The 21,357-nt window shown below is 42.7% G+C and overlaps 1 protein-coding gene across 3 annotated transcripts in view; it reads left to right on the forward strand.

Moving 5' to 3' along the window:
* The window catches only part of amot (angiomotin), a 126,017-nt gene that overhangs the window by 89,565 nt on the left and 15,095 nt on the right, over positions 1-21,357 (forward strand). For all 3 annotated transcript variants that reach the window (XM_067997155.1, XM_067997156.1, XM_067997157.1), the window contains 2 exons: positions 1,573-1,665; positions 11,279-11,424. In XM_067997155.1, the coding sequence (XP_067853256.1) occupies positions 1,573-1,665; positions 11,279-11,424 (239 nt within the window). The remainder of the gene's footprint in view (positions 1-1,572; positions 1,666-11,278; positions 11,425-21,357) is intronic.

Consider the following 21,357-nt stretch of genomic DNA (forward strand, 5'->3'; position numbering starts at 1 on the left):
TCTGCAGGATTGAACAACAACTTGTATTTATATAGCGCCTTTAAAGTAGTAAAACGTCCCAAGGCACTTCACAGGAGTGATTATCAAACAAAATTTGTCACCAAGCCACATAAGGAGATATTTGGTGACCAGAAGCTTGGTCAAAGAGGTCAATTTTAAGGAGCGTCTTAAAGGAGGAGAGGGAGGTAGAGAGGCGGAAAAGTTTAGGGAGGGAATTCCAGAGCTTAGACATTTGAAAGCATGGCTGCAAATGGTGGAGAGAAGAGAATCGGGGGCCAGAATTAGTGGAGAACTTCATTCGGTCTCATCTGCTGGTTGCCATATCGCCATCAGAGATGTGGAGCTGTTGGCAGAAACCATTTCTTTTTCTGGTTGTCGCTTCCAGCAGCAGTAGTAGTGCCACTTTGTTACATTTTTGCTTTAGTATTGATGCGGAAGCTAGTTTCTGAGACAAGCTGGCAATATAGATGTATTATTAGCGAGAAAAAGCAGCAACATGCTGCTGGGGTTCATCCTGCTGAGTATAGATTGATACTGGACATTGAGCAGTAGATTACAATGTATTCAACCTCATTTCTTTTGCTCAAGGCAGGTTGCACATTGGAGAGGAAAATCAAGGTTTGGGGGGAAAGATTGAAAGAGAAAAAGATGTATTGGAAATAATGACCCAAGTGTCAGTCTAATGAGGTCATAAAGTCTAATTTTTTGACCGTACTATAGATGTTGAAAGAGTTTGAGAGGGTAAATAGTGAATGAATGTTTCCATGGTTGGTGAATTGGTAATAAGGGCTATCACCAGAAGAATGAAGGGAGGAGATGGAAGAATTTTTTTTGCACACGGTGAGAAAGCATAAGTGGTTGTGGAGCTAGCACTGACTTGATTGACTGAATGGTCTCCTTCTATGCTGTAATTTCTATGATTCTATGTTGAGTTGTGATAAGTAGGCAGGATACCAATTGCAGATTGAAAGGTTTGTTTTGATTGCTCCTGAAGCCAGAAGTACCTGAAATTAAAATCTGTGTGTTTCTATTCTATGTCAATTCAATAGAGGCAAACTATACATCTCATTGTACTGGTGAGGCAACACCAAAGCTACATTTGCATTGTTGGTTTGCCACCAGTGACAATGTAGTACCTGAGCAAGTCTATTCCCAACCCTGAAAGGTTGGTTTCACCCTGTGGTAACGAACACAAATCAGGCTTGCCACTGAATGTGGAGGTAGCTGTGGGTTTTGGCTGCTGACAGGTTGAGTGCTCATCTCCATTTGTACAGGCCAGTGAAAGCAACCTTAAAATCACTGGTTTGCACATGCCTTTCCCAACAGTGACGTAGGTCCAGACAAAGAACCTACACAAGCTTACTGCTATAGAACCTGCTTTGTAATATAAATGGATCAGTATCTATAGCACAGACACCAGAAGCTGGTTTTGCAGAACCACTTCAGAGAGTAGTTTTGCAATATTCATATGCTGTGAAATGACACTTTCTGAATTCTATTGTTCAATTTTTCTTACATTTCCTTCCCCTCAAGGTTTGGTTGTTTCATTGTCTTATCTTCTGTTAATTGTAGATCGTCTGGAAACTGCGAACAAACAACTTGCTGTTAAAGAGTGCGAAGGTTCCGAAGACAACCGAAAAACTATCGCTCAGCTCATTGGGCAGAGTAAGTGGGCTTTTCTTGTTTGAACTCACAAAAACTGTTAGTTAATTCAATAACCAAGGCTAGGGCTAAAGCCTGGAAACTAATGCACAATCACTTAGCCTCTGAAAGGATTCTATTCTGACTCTGTCACTGGCGTTTGAAGTTTTAAGTTGGGTGTTGTCATTGCAAAGCTGAGTACATACGGTAAAGGCTTTTGTAGCCATTACTATGATTACCTTTGACCTCACTTAAACGGGCATCAGTTCCCGTAACAAAATCCTACAAAAACCTTTCCTCAGCCACTGACTGCCAGGTTGCGCGGGTTGGAATGCGATGCAGTAATCACTGTATCTTCTAGAGAGTCACCTTACATGTCCCTTAGCTATCATTGAAATTATGAACTTTATTTTTATGGAAGATATTTCGGTAAGTTGTCCCTTTTACTTTTTGTATTTTTATCCCCTATTTATCTGACTGTCCTCATGCCTGAAGCTGTGAGGATGGGTGTAAGACTTTCTCCTGGACTGTTGCCATTGTCTGATATAGCCAACCACCAGAATATGCCAAAGACTGCCCAAGTATGACTCTTCTCTTCGGTTTTTCTATCCTGTCTGCTGAGAGATAGTAAACCACTCAACATGGCTCCCATTGAAGTTGCATCTGTGCCTGTCCTGTGTTGCTGTGCATCATTGTATTAATGGCTTATGCTGAAAAACTATTTTATGTGCCATTGACAGTTGGTGATGTTGCTGCTTCATTTCACATCCCTCTATTGTACCAAAATGGCAACAGAGAAATGACAAATATATTGTCTACTAATCATGGAGCATCGGCCCATGCTCAGGTGTCTGGCATAGTTTCTGAGGAAGCTAAGTAAAAACACAGGCAATATTTTGTAATTTTAGTTGTATTAATACCCCAGCAACTCTGCAGTTTTCTGTTTTATTGGTAATATGTCAACACTAGGATTTCAGTAAAACATAAGAGTGTGTGAAATTTTCATGCTATGTGAACTGTGAACAATATCTACCAGTGCAACTGTAAATTGTATTCTTCCACTTCAGATTGTGTTAGAGCATTCTGAGTTATTGAAATACTATCACTGGTAGTGGTAGTGGTGAGAATAGTTTGAGGTCATGCATTTAATTATCATATAAGGGATTTATCACACAATGTTAACACATGTTGGTACAATGTAAAGTTGTATTGGACAAGTTTACTTTTCCTGTAGATTAATAATATCAATTTTTTTTTACATAAGTCTTGTGACAACATTTATCAGTTCTTCAAACATATTCTAACAACTGAGTTCCTGACACCCGCTCCTAATAGCGATCATAACATAATAAGATTTAAAATAATGATTGAGAAAGACATAAGTATGACGAAGACCAAAGTAATAGATTGGAGAAAAAGCTAATTTTAAGGGGATGAGAATGGAACTAGGAAGGAAAACTGGAAAAAAATTTTGATAGAGAGAGAACAGCAGTGGGAAATAGATCAGTAGCATTTTCAGGAGGAATATATTCCTCCAAAAACAAGAACCAATTAGTCAATAATGAAACGCCATGGATGAATAAAGAGATGAGGGTAAAATTGAAACTAAAAAAAGGCATACTCTAAGTGCATAGACAATAAAGGAGAGGATGACAAAAGGGACTACAAATAGGTTAGGAAGGATGTCAAAAAAACAATTAGGAAAGCAAAGAGGAACTGCAAAATTAAATTATCACGGAATATAAAAAGAAATAGTAAAGTATTCTACAGATACATAAATAACAAAAGAAAATTGAGGCTAGGGATAAGGCCACTAAGGGGTGTATAGGATAAACTCACAGGTAATGAAAGCGAAATGGCAGAAATATTGAATAGTTACTTTGCCTCAGTATTTACCAGGGAGACTAACTAGATCGGTACGACATTAGAAGAGATCAAAAAAGGTATAAAGACATTTAAGATCGAAAGGGAGGAGATAATTGATAAACTAGTCAAACTTAGAGAGGATAAAATCCCTGGTCCGAATGGATTGCATCCACGCATAGTAAAAGAAATTAGGGAAAAGATAACAGAGGCACTATTACATATATATAAAAATTCATTAGAAAAGGGAATAGTGCTAGAGGACTGGCGGACAACTAATGTTATTCCTGTATTTAAAAAGGGAGATAGAACAAGTCCAGGGAACTATAGACCAGTTAGCTTAATGTCGGTGGTAGGAAAGATAATGGAATCTTTACTCAAAGATGTAATAGAAAAACATCTAGAAACCAAAAATATAATAGAGTAGTCAGCATGGATTTCAAAAGGGAAAGTCATGCTTGACCAACCTTATTGAATTTTTTGAAGAAGTAACAAAGAGTAGGCAAGGGTAATGCAGTAGATGTAATATATTTGGATTTTCAAAAGGCCTTTGATAAGGAATCAAAGAGTAGACTCATGACTAAGGCCAGAGCAGGTGGAGTTGGAACAGGTAGCAGAATGGATAGCAAGCTGGCTACAAAACAGAAAATAGAGTAGGAGTTAAGGGTAGCTACTCAAACTGGCAAAATGTGGGAAGTGGTATTCCACAGTGATCGGTGTTGGGACCACTGTTGTTCAAAATTTACATTAATGATTTGGACTCAGCAATCGGAAGTACAATTCCAAAATTTGCAGACGACACCAAATTGGGGGGTGTAGTTAACACAAAGGAAGAATGCGATAAAATAGAGGAAGACATTAATAAACTTGCAGAATGGGTGTGAAAATGGCAAATGAATTTCAATATAAATAAGTGTGAGGTGGTGCATTCTGGTAGGAAGAATAAGGAGGTCACATACTCCTTGGATATTAAGAGTCTAAATGGCGTAGAGGAACAAAGGGATCTAGGGGTATAGATATACAAATCACTAAAAGTAGTGACTCAGATTAATAAGGCCACAAAAAACAAACCATCACTCGGGTTCATTTCTAGAGGGATAGAATTGAAAAGCAGTGAAGTTATGTTAAACTTGTATAGAACCTTGGTTAGACCACACTTGGATTATTGTGCACAGTTCTGTCTCCATATTATAAAAAGGATATAGACATTGAAGAAGGCGCAAAAAATATTCACAAGGATGATACTAGAACTGAGAGGATCTACGTATCAGGAAAGGCTAAACAGGCTGGGGTTCTTTTCTCTAGAAAAGAGAAGGTTGGGAGGTGACCTGATAGAGGTCTTTAAGATAATGAAAGGGTTTGTTAGGGGAGATGTAGAGAAAATGTTTCCACTTGTGTGGGAGTCTAGAACTAAAGGTCATCAATATGGGAAAAAAATTACAGAGCTATGGGGAAAGAGCAGGGGAATAGGACTAATTCGATAGCTCTTTCAAAGATATAAGATAGTCACTAATAAAGTCACCGGCATCTCCACATCATGACTAATAAATCCAATAGGGAATTCAGGAGAAACTTCCTTACCCAAAGAGTGATAAGAATGTGGAATGCGCTACCACAGGGAGTAGTTGAGGCAAATAGCATAGATGCATTTAATGGGAAGCTAGATAAGCCACACGAGGGAGAAAGGAATAGAAGGGCATACTGATAGGGTTAGGTGAAGGAGGGAGGGAAGAGGCTCATGGGGAGCATGAATGCCAACATAGACCAGTTGGTCAGGCTGGATGGCTTGTTTCTGTGCTGTAGTTTCAATGTAACTCTTGCACTCAACCCAATTGCCACCAGGAGGTGACAACATTTTTAAATGTGTAAATTTTATTTTAAAAATCATAATTCAATCCCTGTAATAAATTTGGCATCATGTATTAGGTTGTGTTTAAGGAGATCTGCTTCATCCTTTAATGGAACATATTTTCTTCAATTACAGCTCTCTGGCTTCCATTATGGCTTAATTCAATCCATCCAACTTCTTTAATCGCACTCTCGCCTCCTTAAAAAATACCCTTGTGGTATTTTGGGGAAAAAAAACTTAAAACTGATTACTTTGTAATACATTGTTATAGTAATTCAATTATCAGCCCAAGGCTTATCTGTGTTAAATGTGTAAGTCTCTGAATCATAGTCTTCAAGTGCAGCTCTGAATTTCCATATACGAATACAGTCAGAACTTCAAGGCATTCCCACACCAATGTGGCTGGCAAGTTTAATCTTTGATTCCCCAAATGCTCTGCACTTTATTTCCAAGGGCAGTGTCTCTGGAATGTGCAGTGAGCTTTGATGTGCAACAGGCACCCTGTCTCTTTGCTAAAAATGGTGTCCCAAGCTTTGCTTTATACAAGGGGAGCTATTCAAGTACACAATTTAGTATAATACAGGCAGCCAAGTAGGGAGGCAGCAGTTGTCAGAATAATTGAAAGCCAAGGAATGTTTGAATGTGTGAATGTGTTTTTCCCCCTCTTTTTTTGTTCTTTGGCAGAAAGCAGATGTGATTTTTGTTTTTAAGTTTTCAAGAAACAAATGTTGTTAAAGGGAAAAAAAATAGTCACCTTGGCACTGTGAAAAGTGCATTTTGTAGTGAGCAGTACAATCTCGATTGCATCTTGCATATTGAATTGGATATTCCTGCCCTATTGATGATTATTTCAATAAGTGATGAGTTGACATTCTAATGTAAGCATATAAGTGTCTATGTCCTACCTTGAGGTCTTGGCTGTTGAGATTGAGACCAGGCACTTCCTTGACTGTTGAGTACTGCTTGGAACAGAGTAATGGATTTTGTGATTACCCCTTCAGCTGCTTGAGTTTCCTTTTGGCTTACAAGCTTGGAAATTACCCCATGCATACCAAGCAGCTAATCAGTAAGTTTCCCACAGAATTCCCAACAAAGGCCCTTTCTTGAACTATTTTCAAAGTGCAGTTTTCACAAAGTGCAGTTTTCACAGAAGTTTTTTTACATAAAGATCATAATTTTTGTAGCTGTTTAAAAAAAATACTTGTTATTCAAAGAAAACAAAACCCTGGATTTGCATGCCTATCATCCACTTTTTTTTAACGTGATGACCATGTCCAAGCTGGTTACCTGATAAAAGTCAGCCCCATTTCATTTGGCTTTTGTTTGCCGCAGGTTTGGTTTTAAATTTGATTAAATATATATATATATATATATAAAAAAATAATTTCTTCCTTTCTCATTTTTGTCCCAATGATGTGTCTAGCACCAGGGAGGGTTAAATATCTAGCCCTGTGGCTTCACCAAAGATGGTGTCAATGATGCTCCATGAATGATCTATTAGGATGTGCAAATCAGGCATGGTGAACTAATGAGTGATGGTCTTTCCCCTCTGTTCTTCCTGGGCTTCCTCCATACTGGAACCTCTTATCTGCCTGTGACGGGACAACTTGCCTTCCTGCAGTGTACAGTCCATGTCAAAACTTGACCAAGTTTGCCAATTAAGTTATATTGTGACTATCAATTGGGACTAGACTCTCCAGCTGCAGAATGGGTGCTGAGCACACCTGCTGCTTCAGCTAGTGAGCTTCACCCAGTAAAACATCAAGGTTTGAAAAAAACACACATGCTCGTGATGTTCCACAGCATTGTTTATTATGAGTGTAATGGTACAGTTGGTATTCTGGAAGGCTGAAATCAAATAGACTGAACATTTAGTCAGTAACCTACAGTTATAAATCCTATGACTAGTAAGTATCAGAACTCTATTAGTTGTCACAGTTCATCTAATAATCAGAAATATTATCAGATGTTCGGTCAATTTAATTAAGATTTATTTGCCATCCATTGCCTCTCCATTTCTCTCCTGAACTAAGTATTGGAAAGACCGAAGCCATTGTCTTTGGTCCCCGCCACAAACTCTGTTCCCTAGCCACTGACTCCATCCCTCTCCCTGGCCACTGTCTGAGGCTGAACCAGACCGTTTGCAACCTTGGTGTCCTATTTGACCCTGAGAAGAGCTTCCGACCACATATCTGCTCCATCACCAAGACTGCCTACTTCCACCTCCATAACTTTGCCCATCTCCACCCCTGCCTCAGCTCATCTGCCGCTGAAACCCTCAATGCCTTTGTTACCTCTAAACTTGACTATTCCAATGCTCTCCTGCTGGCCTCCCATCATCCACCCTCCATAAACTTGAGCTCATTCAAAACTTTGTTGACCATATCCTAACTCGCACCAAGCCCCGTTCACCCATCACCTCAGTGCTCGCTGACCTACATAGGCTCCAGGTCCGGGAACACCTCGATTTTAAAATTCTTATTTTGTGAATCTTTGGAATTCTCTACCCCAGAGGGCTGTGAACGCTTAATCGTTGAGTATATTCAAGGCTGAGATAGGTAGATTTTTGGGCTGTAGGGGAATCGAGGGATATGGGGATCGGGTGGGAAAGTGGAGTTGAGGTCGAAGATCAGCTATGACCTTACTGAATGGTGGAGCAGGTTCAAGGGGCCGTATGCCTACTCCTGCTCCTATTTCTTATATTATTACGCTCATGCTTGTTTTCAGATCCCTCCATAGCCTCGCCCCTCCCAATCTCTATAACCTCCTCCAGCCCTACAACCCTCCGAGATCTCTGTGCTCCTCCAAGTCTTGCTGCGGGCACATCCCCGATTTTAATCGCTCCACCATTGTCAGCCGTGCCTTCAGCTACCTAGGCCCTAAGCTCTTGAATTCCCTCCCTAAACCTCTCTGTCTCTCTACCTCTCTCTCCTCCTTTCAGATGCTCCTTAAAACCTACTTCTTTGACCAAGCTTTTGGTCACCTGCCCTAATATCTCCTTACGTGGCTTGGTATCAAATTTTGTTTGACTACGCTCCTGTGAAGCGCCTTGTGACGTTTTACTACGTTAGAGGTGCTGTATAAATGTAAGTTGTTGTTGTTGAAGAGAGTAGTTCCACAAGCATCAGCAGCCCTTCAGTACCTCATCCAACTGGCACTACTTCATGTATGAGCCTGGGCAGTAGTGTCAGTTGGCTATTCATCACCATTGAGTCTGATGCTACCCTCATCCAGTGTCCACACATGCACCAGCAAGGATAGCAATCAGGAGCAGGAACCCTAGCCATTGTATTTTTTCACCCTCTTTAGATCAGGGACATTAAGAAGAATTGCAACCTACTTTCTGAAACCCTGCTTAAGATTATCTATCTCATCACAGAATGGGATGCTGGGGATTTCCTGGACTTTGTGCCTCAGTGTGACATTAGTTATCTACTGAGCCATTGGCTTATAATACATAATGGCCGTAGAATTTCCAGTAGTCAACTGCATATTGCTTAATAGATATGCAGTCAAAACATGCAATCTTATTACTATCTCAGTGTGAACATCATAGTGCATCAAAAACCTGGACCATTCCACGAGGGGCCTCCACATCGACAGCTGGTGTAGGTACAAAAATGGATCCAAAACACAAAGAAATCCACTAAATTATTTGTATAAATATGCTTTTATTTAATATACAGTAGGTAGGAGGCACTGAAAAAAAGATGATCTGCAACATAGTCTGGCTATTTCCTGGTGAAACAATGAATCCAATATTAATTAGAGAGTTTATGCTGCATGAATTCAATCAGTGAGAGTTGAAGAGTAAAGCTCTTGGGTGTGTCCATAACAGCACTTGAAAACCAGCGAGACAAGTGAAATGTTTACTACAATCTAAATTGATGGCCTATTATGAGTTCATGCAATAGATCTCCCCAGGCTTGGGTTTGGGCAATGTAATACACTACCACTAATACACAACAACAACTTGCATTAATGTAGCACCCCTCACCTGGAAGACTTTCTGGGAAGGAGGATGGAGACTAGAAAGATGGGGGTGGTGGGCTTGACAGCACAGTAGGACAGATTTATAAGAGGCTTTTGAAGGAATGAAGAGAGCTAACAAGCTGAAATGATTTTGAGAAGAAGTTTAAGAGGTAAAATAAATGAAGGATTGGCTTCCAAGCAAGGACAAACAGTAATCAGGAGTCAGGAATGGAAGAGGCAGGCTGGGACATACACTGGAGAAGATTGCATAGATACGGTGGAGTGAAACTGTGGACGGATTTGAAGATTGTTCAATTCTATTAGTGCTTCTGATACTATATGATCTGTGCATGTCTCTGTGGCCCTCCTGTTCATGCAGACTGCAAATTTGTGCATTGCACACCTATTTCAGTAGAAGAGTTAATACCAGGCACCAGGACAAATTTGTGTTTAGAGATGGAGGAACCAGTACTCATTAATACAGCACCTTAAATGAGTACAGCAGCCAAGCAAATCACGTCAAACTCCCGCATTTTACGCACATCAAAGCGTACCAGAATTCACTCTTCTGCTCCCAAGTACTGAAGATTCAGTTTGTATGTTTGAAATTCAACAGCTGCGGCTTGCATACTATTGCTTGTGTAACAAGCCATACTTTGGGACGTGGAGGTTACAAAGTAAATTAATCTATATTGAGACAATTAAACTTTTCTTGGGGAGCCTTAATGTACTTTGCCACATTCCTGTGATCTGGCATAGGAAAATCTTCAGATTTGTTTTTCTGGTTCTGCTCTGTTGGCACCCTCTTTCCCTCCTCCACCCGCCCAGCCCAGATCATTAATCATAGAATCATACAGCACAGACGGAAGCCACTCGGTCCATCAAGCCTGTGCTGGCTCTTTGAAAGAGCTATCCAATTAGTCCCACTCCCTTGTTCTTTCCCCATAGCCCTGCACATTTTTCTTTTTCAAGTATTTATCCAATTCCCTTTTGAAAGTTATTATTGAATCTGCTTCCACAACCCTTTCAGGCAGTGCATTCCAGATCATAACAACTTGCTGCGTAAAAAGAATTCTCCTCATCTCCCCTCTAATTCTTTTACCAATTACCTTAAATCTTTGACCTCTGGTTACTGATCCTCCTGCCACTGGGAACAGTTTCTCCTCATTTACTCTATCAAAACCTTTCATAAATTTGAACACCTCTATTAAATCTTCTCTGCTCAAAGGAGAACAATCCTAGTTTCTCTAGTCTCTCCACTTAACTGAAGTCCCTCATCCCTGGTATTATTCTAGTAAATATCCTCTTCACCCTCTAGAATTCAGCTGGATGACTATCTGGTTAGAACAGGATTGAGGTTTGTAAAGATGATGCTCCAGACTTCTTCACAGCCTCGCTCCACACATAGACACAAGCTAAATGCCAGAGAAGAAGTGGGAGTAATCAGACATGAAGAACAGAATTTGATTGAGCATGGCACCAAGAAGCCCAAGTAAAACTGCTGCAATACTAAAGCTTTTTTTTTATTACTTTAAAGGCAATTTACAGTAATTGGGAAGGGGGTTTGTAGAAGGCAGTGGCTACAAGACAACATGTGCAATAGTTTGAGGCTGCAGTGTGCTCCACCACAATGCCACTTGCTAATCTACATTTCTTAAACTACACATAAAGTTCACTAATCTCACCACAGAAATCACCCAACAGGAATTTTAGTTCTATCATTTGAAATCCCTACCCCTACCCCCCTCCCTTTGGCAGGATGACATGAGGACTGCTGCAGTTTGGCCAATATTCTCACTGAAATCCATTATTGGAACTGGACAGTTCTATGTTACAGTGTTCACACTGTATAATGAGCACCGTCTCTCCTATATTTTAAATCAAACCAGTTTCTAGTTTTGTCCTGTAATGAATGTGTTTTTTCCTCTTTCCCCACCTCTGTCACCTTTCCAGATAAAGAAAATTTGAGAGAAAAGGAGAAGCTGGAAATGGAGCTGTCTGCCCTCAGGTCTACCAATGAGGATCAGAGGAGACATATTGAAATCCGTGATCAGGCCTTGAACAACACACAGGGCAAAGTGGTCAAATTGGAGGAGGAGGTAGGAAGAGGAATAGGATGCCCTTATAATCTGTTTCTCGACCATGGGATGTTACCATTTAAAAAAACTGTTGCAAATAAATGCATATAACGACAACACTTCAAAAATTTATTTCTGTCGATTATATTGTATTTTTACTTAAGCGATTGAATTTGGGACTCTCGCAATGTGCGTAAATATGCTGTGTGGTATGTCACTGAGCCATTCAGACCAGGAAGATCCCAGATTTAATCCCTAAGTTTAGTGGTGATCTCCATATCCCTGGGCTATGGAAGAAAAATCAGGCAGGGCTCCCACTCCTTAATATCCAAAGACCCCTACCAGAAAATGTATGAATGATTGGTGAGGACAAGATCTGGCTCAGCTATGACGGCTCAATGGTTGCTTAGCCTGCCAGCACTCACTGTGGTCACAAAGGCAGAATGGCCATATAGGTGAGGTATAGTGGGCTGCTAGCGCCAAAGAACCTCTTACCCTATCTGATTCAATGTCTTCTGGAGAGGAGGAAATTGGGGGGAAAGAATTGAATTTTAGGATTGGGTGATCATCCATCCAGCTATGAACTAGGCAGTCCAGTAATTTTTAGAACTGAAAACTGAACAGTAGATGCCAGCTTTTCAGTCATTTCATTAAAAAATCCCTGCATGGGTGCGCAAGTGTGTCTCTGACATTCACACATGCAGAAGCGGCTGCTTTGTAAGGCAAGATCACATCGGCATTCCTCATACTTACAACCTTTTTTTAAATATATATAAAATGCTTTTCCCCTACCAATTGTATTACAGGACAAAGTTGGGCAACAATAATTGGAGGGTTATCCCCAGGCAGCTGTTGCTGCCTTTTAGTGGCACTGGTAGAGCAGCAGGAGCAGTTCAACTGTCCACAGGACTTGCATGGCGCTGGAAAGTTGGGGTGGAGAATGGGGAGAGGGAGAAAAGTGACACAGTAACCATCATGCTATACTTGTTTAAGATTCACATTATAGTTTTTTTCCTCCATATTTGCTCATTTTTTTTTAGTTCATGCCTTTTGGGAATTTAACTGTTGACTCTGTGGTACATTTATGTATTTAGAGAATGCAATTAATCTAAAAATATTTTATTGCATACCCTATGTCTTGACTGCTTGGTAGTTTGTGGTCATTTTGATGCTGCCTCTCTGTTTCCTAAGCCTGAAGGAAGTATCGCCCTTCCTGAATGTAATTTTATACATTTGGTTTGGCTCTTCATCTGCAGGCATGTTGTTACTGTCCTGATAGCATCTCTTAATTATGTCATAGACCATGGGCTTAACAGGCCAAAAAAATTGGCCCTGCCCCTAAATTGTGCCCAGAATTATGACACAAGTAACTGATGAGGAAATCCAGTGACTGGTGCAACAGCAAAACCTTTAGTTTGTAGGAATGTAGTTACAACGAGGTAATATTTGTATGCTGTGAGATTTTAACATATCCAGAATGCGATGAAAATTCAAACTCTGGACATTCGATGGCAAAATAGGTTAATGAAAGATCAGTGGCCAAAAATCTACTTTATTTTCCCTTTTTTTTAGTAAAGTATTTACCAAATATTTTTCACCTCTCTGGTCTTTCCTAATTATACGCCACTGCCTAGAGCAGTAGTACTCATAATAAAGTAAGACTTGCATTTTTGAAGTTCTTTATCACATCTTGCAGAAATGTCCGGAAGTGCTGTAACTACAATAAATTATATTGCAGTCACTGTTATGTAGGTGAATGTGGCAGCCATTTTGCACACAGCAATATCCCACAAACAGCAATAAAATAAACAGCCAGTTAATCTAGTTGGTGGTATTGCTTGAGGGAAGGCTGATGTCTAAGACATTGATGGAACTCCCTGCTCATCAAGTAGTGCCACAGGATTTTTAATGTTCATCTGAAACATGGGGCCCGATATTACCATGGCGGCGGGTTCACGGCGGGGGGTGCGTTTGGTGAAATCAGTCTGCCCCGCGCGCAATCGCAGGCTGATTGGATCCACTTACCTCTTGTTCTGGGTTCCCCGCTGCTGAGCTGCACGGCGGGCGGACTGCACATGCACAGTAAGGTCTGTCAGCTGGAGGAGCTCTATTTAAAGGGGCAGTCCTCCACTGACTGATGCTGCAAGAAATAGGAAAAATTACAGCATGGAGCAGCCCAGGGGAAAGGCTGTTCCCAGGTTTAATGATTCCTCACTCCAGGTATCATTGGATGGGGTGAGAAGGAGGGGGGGACAGAGATCTTCCCCCCGGCAGGCGGGAGGAAGCAGCCTGCCTCTGCCACCAAGAAGGCCTGGCTCGAGGTGGCAGAGGAGGTCACCTGCACCACCAACATATCGCCCACCTGCATACAGTGCAGGAGGTGCTCCAATGACCTCAATAGGTCAGCCAAAGTGAGTACACTTACTCTGTACCCTACACTTCGTCTGCCACATCACTGCCCCCACCCCACATCTCCTTCTGCACTGCCAACACTACTCTATCACATCACCCCTCACACCCACTCAAACCTCATCCTCATCTTACCTGCACTTACTCACCTCGCCATATTCATCCCGCCACTACCACTCAACCCAATTCTCATACAATCTCATGGCTCTATCTCAAAATAAGGAAGGGCAGGTGACAGAAGTGTTAGTGAGGGATCACTTTGGGACCAGTGATCATAATTCCATTAGTTTTAAGATAGCTATGGAGAATGATAGGTCTGGCCCAAAAGTTAAAATTCTAAATTGGGGAAAGGCCAATTTTGATGGTATTAGACAGGAACTTTCAGAAGTTGATTGGGAGAGTCTGTTGGCGGGCAAAGGGACGTCTGGTAAGTGGGAGGCCTTCAAAAGTGTGTTAACCAGGTTTCAGGGTAAGCACATTCCTTATAAAGTGAAGAGCAAGGCTGGTAGAAGTAGGGAACCTTGGATGACTCGGGAGATTGAGGCCCTAGTCAGAAAGAAGAAGGAGGCATATGACATGCATAGGCAGCTGGGATCAAGTGGATCCCTTGAAGAGTATAGTGATTTCCGGAGTAGAGTTAAGAGAGAAATCAGGAGTTCAAAAAGGGGACATGAGATTGCTTTGGCAGATAAGGCAAAGGTGAATCCAAAGAGCTTCTACAAATACATAAAGGGCAAAAGAGTAACTAGGGAGAGAGTAGGGCCTCTTAAGGATCAACAAGGTCATCTATGTGTGGAACCACAAAAGATGGGTGAGATCCTGAATGAATATTTCACATCGGTATTTACGGTTGAGAAAGGCATGGATGTTAGGGAACTTGGGGAAATAAATAGTGATGTCTTGAGTGTACATATTACAGAGAGGGAGGTGCTGGAAGTCGTAATGCGCATCAAGGTAGATAAATCTCCGGGACCTGATGAAATGTATCCCAGGACGTTATGGGAGGTTAGGGAGGAAATTGCGAGTCCCCTAGCAGAGATATTTGAATCATCGACAGCTACAGGTGAGGTGCCTGAAGATTGGAGGGTAGCAAATGTTGTGCCTTTGTTTAAGAAGGGCGGCAGGGAAAAGCCTGGGAACTACAGACCGGTGAGCCTGACATCTGTAGTGGGTAAGTTGTTAGAGGGTATTCTGAGGGACAGGATCTACAGGCATTTGGAGAGGCAGGGACTGATTAGGAACAGTCAGCATGGTTTTGTGAGAGGAAAATCATGTCTCACAAATTTGATTGAGTTTTTTGAAGGGGTAACCAAGAAGATAGATGAGGGCTGTGCAGTAGACGTGGTCTACATGGACTTTAGCAAAGCCTTTGACAAGGTACCGCATGGTAGGTTGTTACATAAGGTTAAATCTCACTGGATCCAAGGTGAGGTAGCCAATTGGATACAAAATTGGATTGACGACAGAAGACAGAGGGTGGTTGTAGAGGGTTGTTTTTCAAATTGGAGGCCTGTGACCAGCGGTGTGCCTCAGGGATCGGTGCTGGGTCCGCTGTTATTTGTTATTTATATTAATGATTTGGATGAGAATTTAGGAGGCATGGTTAGTAAGTTTGCAGATGACACCAAGATTGGTGGCATTGTGGACAGTGAAGAAGGTTATCTAGGATTGCAACGGGATCTTGATAAATTGGGCCAGTGGGCCGATGAATGGCAGATGGAGTTTAATTTAGATAAATGTGAGGTGATGCATTTTGGTAGATCGAATCGGGCCAGGACCTACTCCGTTAATGGTAGGGCGTTGGGGAGAGTTATAGAACAAAGATCTAGGAGTACAGGTTCATAGCTCCTTGAAAGTGGAGTCACAGGTGGATAGGGTGGTGAAGAAGGCATTCAGCATGCTTGGTTTCATTGGTCAGAACATTGAATACAGGAGTTGGGATGTCTTGTTGAAGTTGTACAAGACATTAGTAAGGCCACACTTGGAATAGTGTGTACAGTTATGGTCACCCTATTATAGAGATGATATTATTAAACTAGAAAGAGTGCAGAAAAGATTTACTAGGATGCTACCAGGACTTGATGGTTTGACTTATAGGGAGAGGTTGGATAGACTGAGACTTTTTTCCCTGGAGAGTAGGAGGTTTAGGGGTGATCTTATAGACGTCTATAAAATAATGAGGGGCATAGATAAGGTAGATAGTCAAAATCTTTTCCCAAAGGTAGGGGAGTCTATAACGAGGGGGCATAGATTTAAGGTGAGAGGGGAGAGTTACAAAAGGGTCCAGAGGGGCAATTTTTTCACTCAAAGGGTGGTGAGTGTCTGGAACGAGCTGCCAGAAGCAGTAGTAGAGGCGGGTACAATTTTGTCTTTTAAAAAGCATTTGGACAGTTACATGGGTAAGATGGGTATAGAGGGATATGGGCCAAGTGCAGGCAACTGGGACTAGCTTAGTGGTATAAACTGGGCGACATGGACATGTTGGGCCAAAGGGCCTGTTTCCATGTTGTAAACTTCTATGATTCTATGATTCATACTCACCCTCTCATGCATCTCTTTCACGGTCAGCCTCACTCAACCTGCCACTACCTGTGCTGCAGCCACATGTATCACATATGTGCAGTAGGCAGCGTAAGGCAAACGTGTCGTGAGCATGAAGGGGATGCACAAGGGTGTTTGAGGGTTTGTCATGGTTTTTACTTATATTTAATTTCTGAGCAACTCATATTACATATTATATTGTCACCACTACTGTCACGTCTTTGCGAATCTTGTCTGGTTTGTGCAATAATGCCCTTTCCTGAGGATCACAATGAAGACCCACACCTGATGCCACCCATTGTGTCACTGCAGAGTGGGTGTAGGTGTATTTGCAGGGCTTTTTTGTGCAGACGACTGAGAGACGTTGGCGATGTCCCTGGTGGCACCCTGGAAGCATGTGGAGGAGAAGTTGTTGAGGGCAGTGGGGACTTTGACAGCCACAGGTAAGAAGATGGTGCTCGGGCCAACCGGGAGCAGCTCGGCATGAAGGAGGCTGCAGATGTCCACGACGACATGTCGAGTGACTCTGAGCCTCCGTGTGCACTGCTGCTCAGAGGGGTCCAGGAAGCTGAGCCTCAGTCTGTGGACCCTGTGGCGAGGGTAGTGCCCTCTGCGATGCATCTCTCTCTGCGGTTGCCCTCCCTCCTGCTGTGCAGGTGGATGTGTCACAGCACTGTGTTGTGGAGCTCCACGTGTCAGAGGTAGACGGCGAGGCTGGTGATGCTGTTCGCCCTCCGAGGAGGTCATGACTGCAGCTACAGCAACCCCCATCCGGAAGATGTACATCTGAGGGGGTCAGCAAGGTAGGTACATGTGTCTGGACACCGGGGTAAGTGTGCAAGTTGGTGAATTTTATTGTTAGGAAGAGGGTGGTGGCGGCCAAACTTTGTCCAAAGTGACAGAGTGGCCTCCTGAAATGAGTGAGGGTCTCTCTTTTCCCCCCCCCCCCCCCACTGCCACCTGTCAAATGGAGCTTTGCAGCTGCCACAGGCTGATAGCTGCAACACGTCCATTTGAACTGGGAGTGTTTCCCCCAGTACGGGAAACAGTCCTAGTTGTTTGTAAAATCCGAGCCCTCCTAAAATATCACGTTAATCAGGCCTGTAAACGACCAGAAATACAAAAATAAATACCTTAAGTGGCATCCCACCGGCTTTAATTGCTGGCGGGAGTCCCACATGTCGGCGCGTCAGTGGGGAACCTGGAAATGGAGTGGGTTGGAGCCGGGCTCCCGCCCCGCCCCAGGAATCCCCGATTTTCGTAGCCCCCCCTGCTACGAACGCACCCGATCGCGGGTGCTAAAATAGAGCCCATGGTCTCTGTTTAACATCTCATGCAAAGGATGGCACCTCTGAAAATGCAGCAGCCGCTCAGTACCGGACTGAAGTGATAGGCTAGATTATGTGCTTAAGTCCTGGAGTAGAGCTTGAAGCCACAACCTTGTGACTCAAGTGAATGATACCAAGTGAGCTGAGCTGAGACCTTTGGGCACTTGCAGTTCACCTCCCATTCACCACTGATCCAAGAGAGAGAATGCCAGTTTGAACTTGCTAAAAAGAGGTATATGAGTGCACGTTTGGAATGTACACAAACTGCATGTTCTTCAGGCTAATATGTAGTGCCACAGAACAGGGATGAATGCAGATTCAAGACTGACTCTGCTGAACTCCTGTTAGGAGCTGTGGCAAGCGGAGGTTAACAAATCTCTTAGCCGTTGGGAGAGGGAGGGAAGCGCTGGAGTTAATCATAGAGGAAGATCATGCCTATGCAACACCTGTTGCCTCCTACTGCATGATCAGAGAGCTTTGGCAGAATTCTGGGAACAGGCTTGTGCACTTGTCCTTGCTATAGGGGCAAGAAGAGCCATAAAAATGCAGAAAGCAATATTAAATGACTAAACATGGAGGAACATTCCCCCCAAAAGAAACTGAATTTCTTTATAATGAATGCTGCTAGGAAGAAATGTTTTTGTGCAATTTTTTCAATAGCATTTAATTTTACTAATAAGCTGACCTTATATTTAATTTTTACTGCTGTTGTCTCATGTGGAATTTTTTAAAAGCCAATTAAGATCTGGTACATTTTGCTGAAGTACTTTGAATGATGTTTGGAGTAAAAATGTATTAACTTCATGGTCGGAACCCTCATGCATTTTTTGAAGTAATTTTTTTGAAATATTTTTCAAGAAGATCCCCTTATTTTTCTTATTAAAAGCTAAAATTCCTCTCTTTCACGGTGTAACACCTGTGTCACACACAATCAGTGTACTTCTGAGCAGAAAGTTAGAGTGATAGCGGAAGAGGCTCAGGAACAAGCCTGTTCTCTGAGCTCAGCAAATGTTAGTGCTGCAAGAGAGAGAGACAAAAGCACCAAAATATGTTAACAGGAGATCGATAGCATAAAAATCTCTAACTTGCAACCTAAAGGTGATGCAACCAGTATGAGGAGGTGTGAGATTCTGACACAGTGTGATCATCAATTACAGAAGTGTAATATGAGAATATCAATTACATTACATAGAATTAACTAGAATTTACAGCACAGAGAAAGGCTATTCGGCCCAACAAGTCCATGCCGGTGTTTATGCTCCACACGAGTCTCCTCCCTCCCTACGTCATCTAACCCTATCAGCATATTCTTCTATTCCTTTATCCCTGATGTGTTTATCTAGCTTTGCCTTAAATGGATCTATGCTAGTCGCCTCAACTACTCCTTATGGTAGCGAGTTCCACATTCTAACTACTCTCTGAGCAAAGAAGTTTCTCCTGAATTCCCTATTGGATTTATTAGTGATTATCTTATATTTATGGCCTCTAGCCCTCGTCTCCCCCGCAAGTGGAAACATCTTCTCCATGTCTCCCCGATCCAACCCTTTCATAATCTTAAAGATCTCTATCAGATCACCCCTGAGTCTTCTCTTTTCTAGAGAAAAGAGCCCGAGCCTGCTCAATCTTTCCTGATAGGAATAACCTCTCAGTTCTGGTATCATCCTAATAAATCTTTTTTGTACCTTCTCCAGTGCTCCTATATTCTTTTTATAATATGGAGACCAGAACTATCACAGTACCCTACCAAATCCTTTCATAATTTTAAAGACCTCTGTCAGGTCACCCCTCAGTCTTCTCTTTGCTTTACAGCTCTGCTTTATTTTCTCCTTTTCTTCAGTGCCTAGACTTGAAGGCAGCCTGAAAGTTGATAATTGATAGCTGAAGAACAATGATTCTTGCAAGTGGTTACTCACCTTATTTGTTAGGGGAGGGCAAGAGGCTACTATTCCAAACCGTGTCTTGCTTGAGGGTTGCTCTCAGGACTGTTTAATATATTATACCATGAGAACGGGACGCAGGCTGCTGCCTTTGACTACCCACACTGTGAAAACCTTAGGGTAAATGTTAATCCCCTAGAACGGGTAAGTTGGAAGCGGGTGGGGAGTAAAAACCCTCCATTTTCAGAGCGGGACTGCATCCCAGCTCCAACGTGCCTACTTGGTTTAACCCAGGCAGGTTTGTCTGAGTGTGGAGAGCAGACACTAGGAAGAACCGCCCCCTCTTAAAGCCGGCGGGCCAATACTTAAAAGGGCAATGTACCTCATTGAGATATTTGAGGTACTTAACATTTTGTGTATTGGAATAATAAAACAAATTTAACCTTACCTGTTCAAGTTTCCCGTCGCTTCCCATTCACATCAGGTGAAAGCAGGCAGGAAGGGCCAGATCTATGAGAAGAGTGCCTTTACTGCACTGCTTGCGTGCCCAGAGGAGCAGGAATGCTTCATACAGGCCCAACAAGCTCACCTGGCTGACAGGACCCCCACCCCGCCTGATAGTGGACCCCCCCCCCCCACCTACCTCCGACTCTTCACCTGACTCTAACGACCTCCGATCTTCTTTGGCTCCACCCCGATCTTCTTCCCGTCCCCCGATCTCTTCCTCAGCCCCCTGAACTACTCCCCGGCAGCCCCCGATCTTACACCGGCCCATGATCCCTCCCTGCGATCCCTAGCTGCGGGCTGCAGAAGCAAACCTGGCTGCCGGGCGCGAAATCCGGAAGTGCAGTTGATTGGCCTCATTCGCGACCCGCCCACTTACCTTCCGGGTTTTGCACCTGGAAATCTCCCTCCCCCACCCCAGCTCCCTTCCTGGCTCGCAGTTAAAATTTACCCCCTTGTCTTGGTTTTAAACGTGCTACTGTGGACAGCTGCTAACAGGCAGGCATTTTCCCACAAGAAGATGGGAGGAAAATTGTTAGACCAAACTTTCTCCCCAACAGTTCGATTTTAAACACAAAATACTGCTCTTGCTGTATGGAAGCTGGGATAACCCCGCCTCCTGTTACTGGTGAGTACGAAAAGGGGGAGGAGGAGCAGCAGCACTGAATCCCAGCTCATTCAATATCCCAGGCCATGAATGGAGGCCCAGAGCCACATAGAGCAGGGTTGTTTAAGTTTTTTGTCTCTATGGACCACGTGGGTGCCTTGTGGAGCCACAATAAACCTATGTTCCCATTAATGTTCAGATATCTTAAGCTGCTGATGCAAACAGATCTTGGTGTTCTGGTTTAGGATTTATCTACTAATGAATAGTGCCAAGGACAGCCGTTTTCAAACCTCAAGGCTGTCAAAAGTCAAACAGGACAAAGTAGCAAATTAAGAAATATATGCGCAAATAGGACTAAGTTCCCTAGGCTCCGAGGGCCAGATTGTGAACTCTGGGACCACAGGGTGGTAACCTCAATATAGAGCAGCAAAACTGCTACAAGGAGGTGGTCTACAAATGACCCCAGGGCCATATTGTGAATACAGTGTGAGAGTTTAATTTAGTTCCACTGAATTTAGCTCATAATGGTATTATGCCAGTTTATTCTCAGCCAAAATGCATACTGATACCTGATAGAAGTATTACCAGGAGGCTTTCCTGAAAGTGAGAGTTTGTAATACTTTTGTCAGTGTTCAAATCGGGCCATACTTTCTGATCTCCAGTATAAGCTATTTAGATTCACCGCAGC

The sequence above is a fragment of the Heptranchias perlo genome, chromosome 15 (genome assembly GCF_035084215.1).
Source record: "Heptranchias perlo isolate sHepPer1 chromosome 15, sHepPer1.hap1, whole genome shotgun sequence".
Lineage (NCBI taxonomy): Eukaryota > Metazoa > Chordata > Chondrichthyes > Hexanchiformes > Hexanchidae > Heptranchias > Heptranchias perlo.